Source organism: Cucumis sativus, chromosome 1 (assembly GCF_000004075.3).
Source record: "Cucumis sativus cultivar 9930 chromosome 1, Cucumber_9930_V3, whole genome shotgun sequence".
NCBI lineage: Eukaryota > Viridiplantae > Streptophyta > Magnoliopsida > Cucurbitales > Cucurbitaceae > Cucumis > Cucumis sativus.
The window spans coordinates 22,126,954-22,142,004 of record NC_026655.2 but is presented as its reverse complement, the minus strand read 5'-3'; the positions used below and the strand labels follow the sequence as shown (position 1 = coordinate 22,142,004).

General features: G+C 28.8%; 2 protein-coding genes across 3 annotated transcripts; both read left to right on the top strand.

Moving 5' to 3' along the window:
- The first annotated feature begins 2,464 nt into the window (after positions 1 to 2,464).
- Positions 2,465 to 3,996, top strand: LOC101204724 (iridoid synthase CYC2). Its single transcript, XM_004145271.3, has 2 exons — positions 2,465 to 3,260; positions 3,576 to 3,996. The coding sequence occupies exons 1-2, from the start codon at positions 2,465 to 2,467 to the stop codon at positions 3,968 to 3,970; spliced, it is 1,191 nt and encodes a 396-aa protein (XP_004145319.1). The 3' UTR covers positions 3,971 to 3,996.
- Positions 3,997 to 11,638: 7,642 nt separating this feature from the next.
- On the top strand, positions 11,639 to 14,147 carry LOC101203772 (E3 ubiquitin-protein ligase AIRP2). Of its 2 annotated transcripts, none has more exons than XM_031880895.1 (5): positions 11,639 to 11,938; positions 12,476 to 12,626; positions 12,870 to 12,936; positions 13,112 to 13,310; positions 13,658 to 14,147. In XM_031880895.1, the coding sequence occupies exons 1-5, from the start codon at positions 11,871 to 11,873 to the stop codon at positions 13,866 to 13,868; spliced, it is 696 nt and encodes a 231-aa protein (XP_031736755.1). In that variant the 5' UTR covers positions 11,639 to 11,870; the 3' UTR covers positions 13,869 to 14,147. The 2 variants fall into 2 exon arrangements, with proteins under 2 accessions (XP_031736755.1, XP_011658560.1); XM_011660258.2 differs by having other exon boundaries at positions 11,640 to 11,938; positions 13,076 to 13,310.
- Positions 14,148 to 15,051: the final 904 nt, after the last annotated feature.

Below are 15,051 nucleotides of genomic sequence, written 5' to 3'. Positions count from 1 at the left end.
TTAAAATGATAGGAACATTTAAAAAGAATTTGTGGGTTTAATTTTGTATACCCTAATCATTTCCTTAGCCAATTTTCATTACCTTTAATCTAGTGTACTAATTACAAAAATTGATTGTTTGCCCTTCTTTCTGATCTTAATAGTAAAAAAAGTATAATGAGATTCCTATTAAATAAAATGGTTAATGAACAATGTGGAGGTAAGTATTCTCCAAAAGGAACGTTGGGTAGAACCAAAGGGATTGTATGAAACTATCTAAGATTTAATTAAATTATTAGTTAGGCTTCTAAGGACACTTGAACAAGGTTGAATGTAAGTAGTTCTTTGTTCTTAGTTGATCATGCACACTTTATTCGTAGATTGAACTTGACCTACTGAATTTGTTGGTTTTAATTATTTTTTATCTTGAATATTCATAACTAAATAGACAAAATTATCAGTTTTTGAAAATTTAGTGTGAAAAGAAAAATAAAAATTAAGTTCAAATTTGCAAAACTTTGCATTACCACAAACCCTAAAACCCTAAAGATTGTAATTTTGGTCAAACTTTCTTCAAGTTTCAAGAACTGAAATTGATATAATTTTTAGAAAGTTAACAATTTAATTATTAAAGTTCCACGAAATGTGAAAGGTTAAAGATTATTAAGATTTGACATTTTGATTAAGAATATATGTCTTCATAATTTACATAGTAAAAATTTACTTATAATCACAAATCTTCACTCATTTTGATAGAGCATTTGATATGTTTGAAAAAGGAAAATGGTATAAAAAGAAGTTCTCCATAAACTAAGCAAAACTTTCTCCTTCATTTCCGCATAAAACCTCTCTCTTGGAAACTTCAAAAGACAAATTCCACCATTATTATTCATCTTCTTCTTTCTTAAGTTTTTTTTTTTCAATCCAATTATGAGGTCTCCTAGTCAACTTTTTCCTTTGAGATAGTGTACTTTTAGGTTCACTATTTTCTCTCATTTTTTTCTTTTATTTGGATTGAATATATATGCTTCAATTTTATGGATATTATAATATCATATAAACTAGATATACTTTATATAGTTTATCGGTTTATGAGATATCTTCATCTTTTCAATATATACTATCATCCAATTCACACTTTTCAATGGATGGGAGTTCTCATCATCCACTATCAACAAAATATTTACATGATATGTGTTCTAATAATCTCTTGTATGAATTGTCGATCAAATTATTGCTCGTGTTTTATTGAATGATGTTGAAGTAATTTTGATTGTTCTTTTTATTACATATTATTAATTAACTAAGTAGAGATGTTTTTTGTATATTTGAAATGATTATGATATGACATTAGATTTTTATTGGGAGATTGTCTAAAACATTCATTATTACGATTGTTTCGAGATTATGATAATCAATTTTAGCGTTTGTGCTTCTTTATACATATAGTAGGAGTTTCTTGACTTTTGCAATTTGTTTTTAAATTTAATTATATGTCAAGAATATTCAAATGAGATTAACTCTCCCAAGTATTCGAATCTTTGGTCAAAGAATTTGTTGATCCTTATCTCAAGATCAACTTTGATATCTCAAAGAAATATATGTCTAACTCATATTTGGTTGAAATCATATTGATTTATTTATATATTTTTTGGTATTTTAGAATTAGAGGTTCTCAAACCAAATTAAATTCTTTAATCACTAGAGTTTTTCTTTTTTCACTTTAACCTACATGTTCATGTTACGAGAAATTCATTCAAAAATTTCTAGTAAGTATATATGAATGAATCTAGCATTTAGGTTTAGGGTCTACCTATCATGTTTCTATTACGTTAAATTACAAATCCCATCCTTTTAGTTTGTAAAAAATAAAAGTTAAGAATTTAATTATTATAATTTGTTAAAATAAAAAGAAAAAGTCTATGATAAATATATAAATCAATCCTATTTTTTATTAACGACATAGTATCATAATCTACCGTTATAGACTTGTCATAATAGAGATAGACACAAAAATAGACCGTGATATTTTATAAATACTTTTGTTTATCCAAAAATAAACCTAATTATTTTGTAATTTAACTTTAAAAAATTGCATCAAATGGCCAAAACATTTAAAAAAAGCAGCTCATTATATCAATTTTTTATATTACGAATATGACAAAATTAGTTATATTAGACGACTAATCATAAGTTATCCGAATCAGACGTTAATCATAGGTTATCACTTTTAAATTTGTAGTTTTCTAAATTTAGAAAATGTTTGTAAGATAGACTCTATTGTCGTAATTTTGTTACTTTTAATTTTTGAGTTATTAAATAAGTTAAAAAAACAATAAATTAATAAAATAAGATATTCCCATTTGAAGTAACATTATTGAGTACTCCGTATATTTAGGTTCTAGAAATATTCTCCAAGATCTTCAACAACAAACATATGTAATATATATATATATAAGGCTTAAGAATTCGAATAATTCCATCAATGGCGGTCGAAATAATCAACACAAATTTGGATGCCAATGGCGAACTCGTCGCTGTCATATTTGGAGTCACCGGTTTGGTCGGAAAACAGTTGGCCAAAACCCTTCTCTCCACCGCCGGCTGGAAAGTCTACGGCGTCGCACGGCGGCCGGACAATGTCTCTCCCATCTCCCATCCCAAATTTCATTTCATCTCTTGTGATTTGCTCGACCGCCGGTCCGTTCAACAGAATCTCTCTCCCGTTCGCCACGTCACCCACCTCTTTTGGATCACTTGGGCAGCTCAGCTCCGGTTAGATTCCCCGGATTGCTCCGATCAGAATCGGGCCATGTTGGCCAACGCCCTCGACGCCATTCTCCCGTCCGCGCCGGCCCTCCGCCACGTCTCTCTACAGACTGGGATCAAACATTATGCTTCGTTGACGAGACTCGCCGCTGGCTGCGGCGGCGGAGGAGAAGGGGAGGTGGTTTATTGTGAGGATAGTCCGAGAGCGGAATCTGGGAACAATTTTTATTACGTGTTGGAAGATCTCCTCCGTGAGCGGTTGTCCTGTGGGCGGAGAATGGTGGCGTGGAGTGTTCTCCGACCCGGTTTGATATTGGGATGTTCGAACCGAACTTTCTTTAATTTTATGGGGAGTTTGTGTGTTTATGGTGCCATCTGTAAGAAGTTGAAGATGCCATTTGTGTTCGGCGGCACGGCGGCTTGCTGGGAGGAGGTTTATATCGACGGTTCCGATGCTCGACTCACAGCAGAGCAACACATATGGGTCGCAACTAAAGCTGTTGAAATAAATGGTATGTGATTTCTTCTCAGGCCCAGAAAATTTGATGAGCTACACGAACTTTATACTTATGATTTTGTTAAATGAATTAGTATTTCATAAATGTCGTCGTCTAGAATTACGTCAAAATATGGGAGAAATTTTATTAAAATGAGTAATGATTGTTACACCTATTTTCATTAGCAATAGTGGCACCTATTCATACTCTCCCCACATTAATTTACACACGAAGAAGAGATATAATCGTTGAAAAACAGAATGAAAACATAACAATCATCATAGATAAACGAGAGATGAATTTAATATTATATTCTTAATTAAAATACAGCAACCGCAGACGGGGAAGCATTCAACGTGTGCAACGGGTGGAGTTTCCGGTGGAAGGAGATATGGGGGGCGGTGGCGGAGAAACTTGGAGTGGCGACAACGGGCGCAGAGGAAGAGAAGGAGAGAATGTTTTCGAAGGAGTTTCACTATACGGCGGCAATGGGGGACAAAGGGAAGGTGTGGGCGGAGATAGTGGAGGAGGAAGGGTTGGTGACGACGGAAATGGAAGAGTTGGCGAATTGGGGGTTCTTAGACACATTGTTTAGGCTGCCGGAAAAAATGGTGGCGAGTCGAGCTAAGTCGGACCGATTGGGGTTCAATGTGAAATACAAGATGTTGGATTCTATGTTGTATTGGATTGATGTCATGAGAAATGACAAATTGATTCCTTCTTAATTACTATAATTAATTTGCTTTCTTTTTGTCTTTTTTTTTTCTAAATTATATAAATAAAAGAGAAAATAAAATTATAAAAAATTGTTGTGTGATTTTGAAACTTTTGAAAAAAATAAAATATTTTGAGGTAATTCGTTTTTTCTTTTTCTTTTTTACAATATTGGACTATGCATAGAGAGTTTAACAATTAATAATTGGTTGTTGAGTTATATTATACCTGAAATTCATATTAGTGTATTTGAAAAGTATAATTCTTTTTAACTAAAGAATTCTAATTTTATTACACGTAAACTATTTTTATTTGCTTAATTATCATTATTGTGCCACCATTATTCATTTACATCCATATTTTTTCTTATGTTTTACAATTTAAAACCAAAATATGCCTCGTACAAAGTAAACAACAAAATTACAAGATTAGATACTTTTTATATTGCACATTAAAATAAATTTTCATATGTTATAATTAATTAGAAGATACTCTCGTTTGAACTAAACATATATTTTTTTTCGGTTTTTTTTAAATAAAAAAATAATCTAGTTAGTAACTTAGATTCTAATTATAATAATTTTTTTAAGTACAATAGTAATACAAAGATATAAGAATTTAAACTTATAATCTTGTGGTCAACAACACGTGCCTAAACTAATTGAGTTAAGTAAGTATTTTAATTTTACAACTTTTTCTACATGTAAACTATTGTAATTGAGGAATATATATTACACACATGCATATTGCTTATGGGTTTATTTGGGTTGCCTATATCTTTTTCTTTTAAAAAAAAATAATGTCATTTTCTTTTTTCATATGTGTTTAAGCTACATTTTATCAAAATACTTTTATTGACAGAGTTTGTGGGGTTGACACGTACTCAGTGTGTTCACCTTGGTATTAAATTAATTACTATAAAATATGACATTAAACTAACAATTTAAAATTTGTATATAAAAATACTTTCATGAGTTGTATATATGTTCTTTTAGTATTGTAATGGATGGATGGAGTTGTTTGTTAATTAAGTTAGTTTGCATTGGTCATTGGAGGTGATCACCTAGAGGGTGCCAAACAGTTATTGTAATTAAGACCACAAACTTGTAAAAGAACTGTAGGTGGAAAGGATTAAAACTTGCTCCAATTGACAGGGGCGACTAAAGCATTCTAGCATATATTATGTGAAATAGAGATGGAACCGTTTGTTTTCAAAGATGAAAAAGCATGCCAACGAGCCTTACAAAAAACTCAAATTAAGAACGATAGTTGATGTGTTAGGTATTAAGTTGGAGTGGTAATATATGAATTAAGTATTATTTTAGGATTAAAAGAGTAAGGTAAGGGAAATAGCGGCGGAGATTGTGATGCTCCACATGTATACCCATTGACCATATCACTATAATTAATATTTAAGGAGTTTCCAACCACACCAAACTAAATACTTTTTTTCTTTTTCTTTTTAATATATATTTTTTAATTTAATTTACAACAACAACAATTTATTGATAATAGTATGTGTGTATATAATAAAATATGATATTGGTTTTTCTTGTTTTCTTCACTATGTGTTTTGGACAGAAGCAATGGCAAAGCTTAGCCTATTTTCCATGTTCTCATCCCTACTTGTTTCCCAAGTTCATATCTTCTATCTTGGATTTTGCTATTTTAAAAGGAAACAAATAAAATCAATGTTGGGTTGTCTTTTATTTTTATATATATATATATATATGATCAAACAATAATTATGAGGTAGAGTTATATTAGGGTTTGTAATTTAAAAAATTTTAAGGGTTGGCTCAAATTGATTTAAAAAGAAAATGTTTTTATTTAAAAACCTTTATAACTCATTTGTCTAGGTTTTTTAATAGCCTATAATCAATCTCTCTTAAATTTACGAGAATATTATATATTGTTACGAGAATATTATATATTGATCTTTTAGGTAACACTTATTGGGTTGAAATTTGGTTTTGGTTTTTAGTTTTTGAAAATACATCTCTTCAACAACCTTTATCTTTTTAACTTTGTTAATTATCGAGTTTCTATCAACGTTTTCAAAAATCAAGTCAAGTTTTGAAAACTAAGAAAATTAGGTTATAATTCTTTTTTGTGTTTTTGTAATTATTTAACTATTCCCAATTCGACTGGTCGTGTATCTAAGTACTTAACATTAATTATCTCAAACATTTAAGTAAATCAAAAATTGTATTTAGATGAACTTTTGACAAACAATCAAAATATTTAATATACATATCAGGGAAATAATGTACTACAAATAGAAATGTGTGTGTGTGTGTGTTTTGGAAGTTTAACTAAAAATTCGTTTGTAGTTTTTGTTTTCCTTTCTTATGTTTTAGTTTTCTCTCTTCCTTCCAAAATTATAATTTTTCAAATATTAAAGAGTATGCATATGTTTACTCTATAAATGACTTTAATCCCCTATTTGGCCCATTCAAAGAAAGCCCATTGGTTGACTTTTTTTAGCCCACAAAACTCTTTTTTTTTTATTAAAACGGAATCCCAACATTTTTAAAAATAGCAAAGTCTATCAACGATATAATTCTATCGTTCGTAGATCAATGTTTACAACATAGATCATTAATTATATATTTCTATTATTGATAGACGTAGATAAATTTTGCTATACCTGTAATTTTTTAACTCTGTGTTATATATGTTTACAGTTTGAATACAATCTAAGTGTAGAAAACTCATGAATTAGTCTCTAAAACTTAACCAAATAAATTTATGGTTCAAGATCGATTCTATCTGTCGGTCTTCATAGCTACAAATAGGTATTATTTAACTTTCTACCAACAACAATTTTGCATGGCATCAACAACTTCAACTTTGACTTTGATTCTCTTGATATATGTTTAAATTATCTTCTAAAAAAGCCATTATATCTTGTTAAAAAAAATTCTCTAATTTATTGATAAGTTCTCTTGCCTTTTAGAAAATATTATTATTGATGAAAGACGTGTTAAAGTTGTTAAAAAATAAATAATGGAAACAACTAAGAGAAGTTTGATTTATGTTTTATATATAAATTATGGTCAAATAGTTATAGGTCAATGTGGAATAATTATATATATGCATATTGAGATATATAAAACACCAACTAATGTTTAAAAGATCAAATATAGTTTGATTCCATACTCTACAATTTTAACTAAAGAAAACGATACTATGCTATTTATTTAATATAATATTATGTTTACAAGTCGATTTTGTTTTTTTTATCAATTAATCATTTAAAATTGTATCATAACAAGTAGTCGAAAATAGTCTTTTGCTCACGTCCAAATAATAAATTTGTTAATATAGAGTTACTCTCTCAAACTTTATCGATTAATTTTTTTTAATTAACTAGAAAGAGTGATTTTGTTTAGTGATAAATTATTTATTATCTTTGGTTTGAAGGGCTTAGTTCATTTTTTTTTTCTTTTAAATATTGCAAGTTTGATTTTATATATATACATTAAAAAGATATGATATAAGTTTTCAAACTTACGAGAAAAATATTGTATTTTTAAAAAACAACACATTTTGAAGACTCGAACATTTTTAAAAAAAGCAAAAGTCTTAAGGGCAAAGAGGCCAAGTCATTAGCTAGACCACTATTAATTTAATTTTGATACAAATGATTGAGATTATTTCATCCGCAAATCCAAACAAATTAATGTAGTAGGTCTAGGAGGAAAATGTTAAGATATAATTCTTTCGTCACGATCAACCCTAGATGTCAACCTTATGTCTTTGATTTACTCATTTATAGCTTTTGTTGACTTTATTGTATGAGTTGATCTATTGTGTTAATCCTTAGGAAAAAGTCTATAAGTCGGCATCTATAGTACTTAGCCAAATAACCTTTCTTTTATCCTAAAAACGCATTTATAAAGTTCATGTATACGTGAGCAAGTTTTTATATGCCCTAGTTTACATAAATTTAAAGTGCATAGTTTCAAATGGACATACTATAAAAATTTATTTCTAGTAGTAAACAAAATAATTTTCTAAAAATATTAAAGATTTATCATATATAAAATTGAAAGTTCGAGAATAATTTATTCTATCTTGAAAAAGATTTGATGTCATCTAGAACAAAGAAGTTTTAGTTCTAAAAAGACAATATTAATCACTTGACCCACGTTTAGTAATGCATCCATTACCATTATACTTATTTTATAATCTTCTCTTTTTCTTACTTTCAACTTTCTTTACTTTTGTCCATGTACATGGGATATAGTTTAAGAAGTGAATATCTTTAATTCTTACTTGCAGAGTTCGGGAATAGAATAGAAAATGTGATTTCACTATGTTTTTTTAACCACGTGAATCAATCCTATGACAATAATATTTTAAAATGTAAACATATATATATAGTAAAAAAAAGTTATATTATTGTATAGCAAGCATAACTTAACCGTGATATAAATATGGTTAGAAACAAAAAGAAAGTATCGTTTTTTATTCTCTCTATCGTCTATCGTACAAATATATATATAATGGAAAATAAGCATTCATTTATTAAAATTTGTATATATCATTCACTTATCACTTTCTTTATAAAATGAATGCGTGACATTTAAAAATCACATGGAAGAGTTGAGAAAAATTCTTCATGATTTTTTTATACCGTGTATGGAAAATTTGCATTAATGTTGTTTGATGTATAGGAATCAGATACCTAAACATCTAAGAATGTTCATACCAAAAATATCTCACTCATTTTTTATGCCATTTTGAATCATGAATCTCTAAGACAACCTTTAATGACACTTTTGTCCTTCATTTTTCTTGTATTATTATTTCACCTTTTGTTAATCAAAAATAAATTCATGTATATATATGCACTAAAGTATCATATCATCAATACGACCTTTAATATTTTACTTAAAAACCTTAAACTAGCTAAATATATAAATTATTTTTTCATAAAATTATTCATCAAGTTACTATAGACTAAAATTGATTTATAAATATAACATCAAATTAATAAAGTTTAAAATGCTTGTGATATAAACCAAATTTAAATTATATTAGTCTAATAAGTAAAATGTTAAAGATTAGTGATACCATCCGTGAAACTAAACATAATTTTAATTACTTCTTTAAAACATATATACCCCATTATCTTAGTGACTATTGACAACTATTAATCAAAGCTATCACTGATAATAACTATCAATGGTATCAACTTATATCATATTTTTCAAATTCAAAATTATTAGTGATGATTGTTTTCAATTTTTAGAAACCGAGAAGAAACCTTTAAAATGGTAGTGAGGGTGTGAACTTTTCAGTATTTTACCAATTTTTGTATTATATGTGCAATTATTTCATCATCGTATTATATATTCTATTTTTTTTTTTTTTTTTGCGTAAATGTCATTTATGCCACTTGCCCTTTATTTGAAGATAAGTTATAGAGTAAAATAATTTTCTTACTCTTGTATTCTTTTACGCTTCTACATAACTAGATTAATCAAAATTATCTATAGATAAAGGATATGCAAATCCCTAATTAGTTTAGAAAGGTGATCAAATATAAATTAACCGACGTCATATTTGAATGAGAAACTCTAACTTTTCAAAATCATTGAAAGTTCTACATATACCAATAAGGTAGTAGCTCAATCATTAGAACCATCAATGGATTTAGTTAGGCTTGGGAACTGGACTCTGGACTAAACTCATCTAACCCACTTTAGTCTTAAGTTCAAGTTCTACTTCATACATAAACTACGCAAAAACCTCCATCAACATAAATATTTTTAATTCGCTGCTGGTTAGAACTTCACATGTTTAACTTGAAGCAAAGATTTCAAATGTTAAGTATAGGTGCTACAAAATTATTCCATGTATTTTACAAATGTGAATTGTTTATATATGGTTTGGTTAGTTCATAAATTTGTAACTTTGAAATTAAGTGGAGTAAGTAATGTAGTTTCGTGGTGATCACAAGCACAATTTATTATGAAATTCCAACTTGTACTCCAATTGCAAATTGCATTATACTTTAGTTATAGTTATAAAATATGATGCATTAACATTTCATAAAATAGTAATAAAGTATTCAAATATAAAATGTGATACACAAATACATTCCCCAATTGGCTATACTATATTTACTATTTTATTTTTTGAAAAGCAATTGTAATAATTTATTAAATTAAACCTAAGGAAAGTGACAAATATGTCAATTTATCCCAACCTTATCCATAATTTAATTTAACAAACTTTGTTTAATACTTTAATTTATAAAAATTCCCCATTACCTTTTGATCACAAATATAGTCAATTATGTCATTAACACTATCATTTTTTACTAATTAAACTTCTATTTAACTTTTTAAACTTTCAAACTTTTACAACGTTACCAATTTTACCATATAATCCATTAAAGTCATTCTAAATGTGTAAAAGAAACATTTTTTTTACTGTTTAAATTTATTTATCCTAATTAAATTTGCAATTTATAAAGTTAAGGATCAATATAATATTCTTTTTTTTAAAAAAAAAAACTCTAGTTAAGGTATTAAAATTAAATTTAGTATTTTAATTATTACTTTCAATAGAATTTAAATTACTCTCTATTCCAAGTTATTGTTGAATTTTTTGAAAAAATTATAATTTATTAACGTTTATTTTTACTATAAAATTTGAAAACTTATTTACATATTGCGCATTTGGATTACATTTTTAATTATTTTTTTAAAATTAGAGTATTTGAAAGCTATTTTTTAAATATATTTTAAATCATTTTCAGAATAATAAATTTAAACAAAAATGAAAACATTTTTTAGTTGAAAGTAAGAAAAAATAAGATTGAAAAGAAAAGGTATGGTATGGTATAAATAATGTTTGAAGGGAATATTAAATTTGAGCTAATTTCCTAAAATGGCATTTAGTGAAAAAGAATAACAATAAACAAAGTAGAGTTGATTCTAATGAATGCAAATTAGAATATAGATTAAAGAAAGGCACCATAATTAATTATAAACATTGGGCGTCGCCAGCTGTTTATACGAATTACTATTAACCACTAACAACTCGCCACCTCATTTCAACAATCACATCCTTTTATATATTTCTTCTCCACACTTCTTTACCTAAACAAAATACTTTCAAATTTCTTACACTAAGAACCTTCCATAATTCATATCTCATTTAATATTATTTTATTTTATAAAATTATTTGTACATTTAAAAGATTTCGTATAAACCCGTTATAATAAATCATTTTAAAAATTAGCCAAAGATATCATTTTCGGTCATTTTAGTTAATAAAATTGTTCACGATGGAGTAGAGTATACTCCAATTATAATAGTTGGCATTTTCAATTGTAATTAATAGCTACTACACTATTATTATTTTAAAATAATAACCAACAAAATATGTTAGATATCGTTAAATAACACAAACCGCATACAATTGTTAACTGTTGAATTGGATAGAAATTATTAAATATAGAGGTATAGTAAGGAAACTAAGAATTAAGAATTGATAGGTATACTAAACTTATTTAAAAGGATTTGTTTAAAGAAAAACTTAGATAGGGTAGAATTGAAATAATTTTGAGTGAAGGAGGGTAAGATAGTAAATGCACTGAAATTACGTGGATATTTATTTATTTTATATATATAAAAGAGAGCGTCTTTAGCTGAGAGAAACCGGCGTTTTGCTTAAGACAGAAATTTCTACTTGAAATTTTTTCCAGATTTTCCATTACGCACAAATTTTCCTTTCTTCCTTTTTCTAATTTGATGATGATTATGAAGATAATCACTAGTGTTTCATCTCCAGATTTTTTTTCTACTTGATTCATATTCGTTTCTTTGTTTTTTTTTTTTTTTTTTTTTTTTATCGAAACTCTGTTTTCTTTCCCGGAAAATTCGACCGCCATGGGAAAGCTTTCCTTCAAGGATTCGCTTAAAGCACTTGAAGCCGATGTTCAGCATGCCAATACGCTGTAACCCTCTTCTTCTGTTTCTTTACGAATCGAAATTTTTCTTAATTTTTTTGTTTTTTTGTTTTTTTGTTTTTTTATAAGTTTTTTTTGATATAAATAGTTGAGAATTAAGAAACTGATTCTGATATGTGTATTGCTTGATTTACTTTGTTAACTTTCTTTTGCTTGTTTTGGTTTTCTGTAGAAGGTATTTGTTCTACTGTCTACAGTATAATGGACTGTTTACTTCTTGAAACTCTGTACATTGTTGAAGGTTGGATAAGGAATGTTAATGTCCTTTAATATAATGTCGAATCATATTTAGAATGTTCTTAATTGCTGCGTAGTTGTTTAGTTTCACGATTGGGGGTGTGGAGTTTAATTAACTGTGGTGTTTATCAGGAATAGTAACGAATTTTAGTTATTGATTGCTTTTATGTCGGCTGTGTAAAAGTTGAGCAGTAGGTAACTGAAGAAATATTTGATGATTGTTTTGAATTGGTCAAATTTTCTTAAACTCTGTTTAGTTGTTTGATCTTTTTTCCCTTTTTCCTGCAGTGCTTTAGACTGTCCAAGAGAGAGTGATGGAGCTTGTGTTCAAATGAGATTATCATACAGCCCTGCAGCACCTTTTTTTCTTTTTCTTGTTCAATGGACTGATTGTTACCTTGCTGGTGCATTGGGGTTGTTGAGAATCCTTATCTATGTGGTATGTATGCCCTTTTCATTTTGGTTCTATTTGGCAATAATCACCGGTTGTGTTTATGTTGGCTTTAATTTTTTACTAATTCATTGAAGCCCTTATCTTTACTAACTTTAAATTATATCTGGATTCGGAACTGAATATTTTTTTGAAAAAGAAAAGTAAGATGTTCCAATGGTCTATTTCTTGACAATGGAAGTAATTATCATTTGATTAGTTCTTGTCTTGTGGAACCATGCTATGATGCAGACTTATCCCGATGGAAAGACCACCATGTCAATTTATGAGAGAAAAGCAAGCATTAGAGAATTTTATGGTGAGTGAAATCCGCCTAAGTGACTTTTTACTTTATTAAGTTAATTTTGGTGCTATGGATCTGTTTTGGAACTTAGCTTTCTAAACTTCTTGTTCTTTTTCTGGTTGGGGTTTTAATTGACTGACATTCTCATCCTCAGTGGTAATTTTCCCTTCTCTTCTTCAACTTCAAAAAGGCATCACAGAATTGGAAGATAGAAAGCAAAAAGAGGTCTGCAATGCCAGGTACAGCAGAAGGGATGAATTTGGAAGGGGGAAACTGTCCGAAATCGACATAGAAAGAGAAAAGGAGTGTGGAATTTGTATGGAGTTCAACGGCATGGTTGTTTTGCCCAACTGCAACCATTCTCTGTGCTTGAAGTGTTATCGAGACTGGTAAGCATTTGCATTTGTATGTGATCAAGGTCTTCTTTGATACTTAGTCTAGCTCAGCCGTAATTGACATGCACTCCATCCCAAGTCAGAGATTCGGTCTCAATTCCAGCAACTGTTGCATTAAAGAAAACAATGAAAACAAATGAAAACAATGGATTTAGCATATATGTCGGCAAGTGGAAGTAGTTCTAGACAAAACGCATTCCCTCTCGTGGGGTAAAATTAAATTCTCTGTTGGGTCTGAAAAATCTTCATAACTATCCTAATGTCTTTAGAGTTTGCATTTATTGCTTCCACTCTCAAATCCATACTCAACTGGAATCTTGTCTGTCTGTTTCATCTTCCAGGCGCGGTCGTTCTCAATCGTGTCCCTTCTGTCGTGATAGCCTGAAGAGAGTCAACTCTGGCGACCTTTGGATCTTCACAGACAAGAGTGAAATGATTGACCTAAATTCAATCTTGCATGACAACCGCAAGAGACTATTTGCATACATTGATAAATTGCCATTGGTTGTTCCTGATCCAGTGTTTCTTCCTATGGATTCTCATATTAGGTAAGAGAATGTGGGACAAACTTTTACAGTCTGTGATTATTAGTGTTGTTATCCAAAAAAAGATATATGTGAGTATATTACTAGGTGAACTTTCTGTATATATAATTATAGGTTGAGGAGAAAAGTTAGGAAATGTAAAAAGGGGTTCTTCTCTGGCTAATGGCCTATAGGATGCTTTGCTAATTTTCAGTTTGTTAGCTTATCAAAGTGAATGATTTTTGTTCACTTGATTGTTTCAGTTCACCATTCCCAATCAATGCAAATCTTTTTTGAAATATCTGCATATCAAATTAGCACAATTATTGCTATATATACATATGTTTGTGTGTATACATAGTTGTGGATGGAGACAGAGATTTGTTTTGTAATGTTATGCTTAGGTGGATATGGATGTTAGTTGTTATGATATTTTAGGGTTGTCCAGATATTTTGGTACTCAAGCAGCCAAAAATAAAGGTAAATATAGTTTGAATAATGGTCCTCCACCATCCTCAATCTTTATCCTTTTCTTTTTCCTTCTTCTTCTTATTCTTATTGGTGCTTCTCAACTTTTTTGTATTTTTAGCCTGTGCAAGCTTTTCATGAATGTTTCTGAAAACAAAAATTAAAATGAAAGTTTTTTTTCAGATTCTTTTGGTGATTATTTCAGCTTTTGAAAAATAAGCTTTCTTTTCTTTTCTTTTTTAACCATTGTTTGTATAAGGGTTGAAATTTTATCTAAATAAAAAAACAAAAGCAAGTTTTTTTTTTTTTTTATAATAAAATATCCTTTGACTTGATTTTGGAAACATTGGCAGAAAGTTAACAAAACATGAACTATAAATGTGGGGTGAATATAAGGCGGGTGGGAGAAAAATTATGGACAATCAAAGTATACAGGTCGGAGAAAATTAAACTATTCAACGAAGTTGGGTTGATAGGTTGATTTTTATGCTCAAAATTTAACCCAACCCAACTCTTCCAGTTTGGGTTGGTCGGGTTAGTGCTTTTTTTTAACGTGTGACCTAAAGTAGTAAATAATGTTCTATGTTTTTTTAACGTGTTGAAAATGTAATTTTATTTATATTATGTTTATAAAAGTGTTTTATCCTTCTACTTTTCTTATATATATAATTTGTTTTTACGATACAATAAAAATAGTGATTCACCTCTTATATTAACGTCAAACTCATAGAAATAAAGAAAAT

Coding starts and splice junctions, on each gene's coding strand:
- LOC101204724 (XM_004145271.3), top strand. CDS start 2,465: ATGGCGGTCGAAATAATCAACACAAATTTGGATGCCAATGGCGAACTC. Junction 3,261..3,575: donor TAAAGCTGTTGAAATAAATG/GTATGTGATTTC, acceptor ATTAAAATACAG/CAACCGCAGACGGGGAAGCA.
- LOC101203772 (XM_011660258.2), top strand. CDS start 11,871: ATGGGAAAGCTTTCCTTCAAGGATTCGCTTAAAGCACTTGAAGCCGAT. Junction 12,627..12,869: donor TGAGAATCCTTATCTATGTG/GTATGTATGCCC, acceptor GCTATGATGCAG/ACTTATCCCGATGGAAAGAC. Junction 13,311..13,657: donor TTGAAGTGTTATCGAGACTG/GTAAGCATTTGC, acceptor TTCATCTTCCAG/GCGCGGTCGTTCTCAATCGT.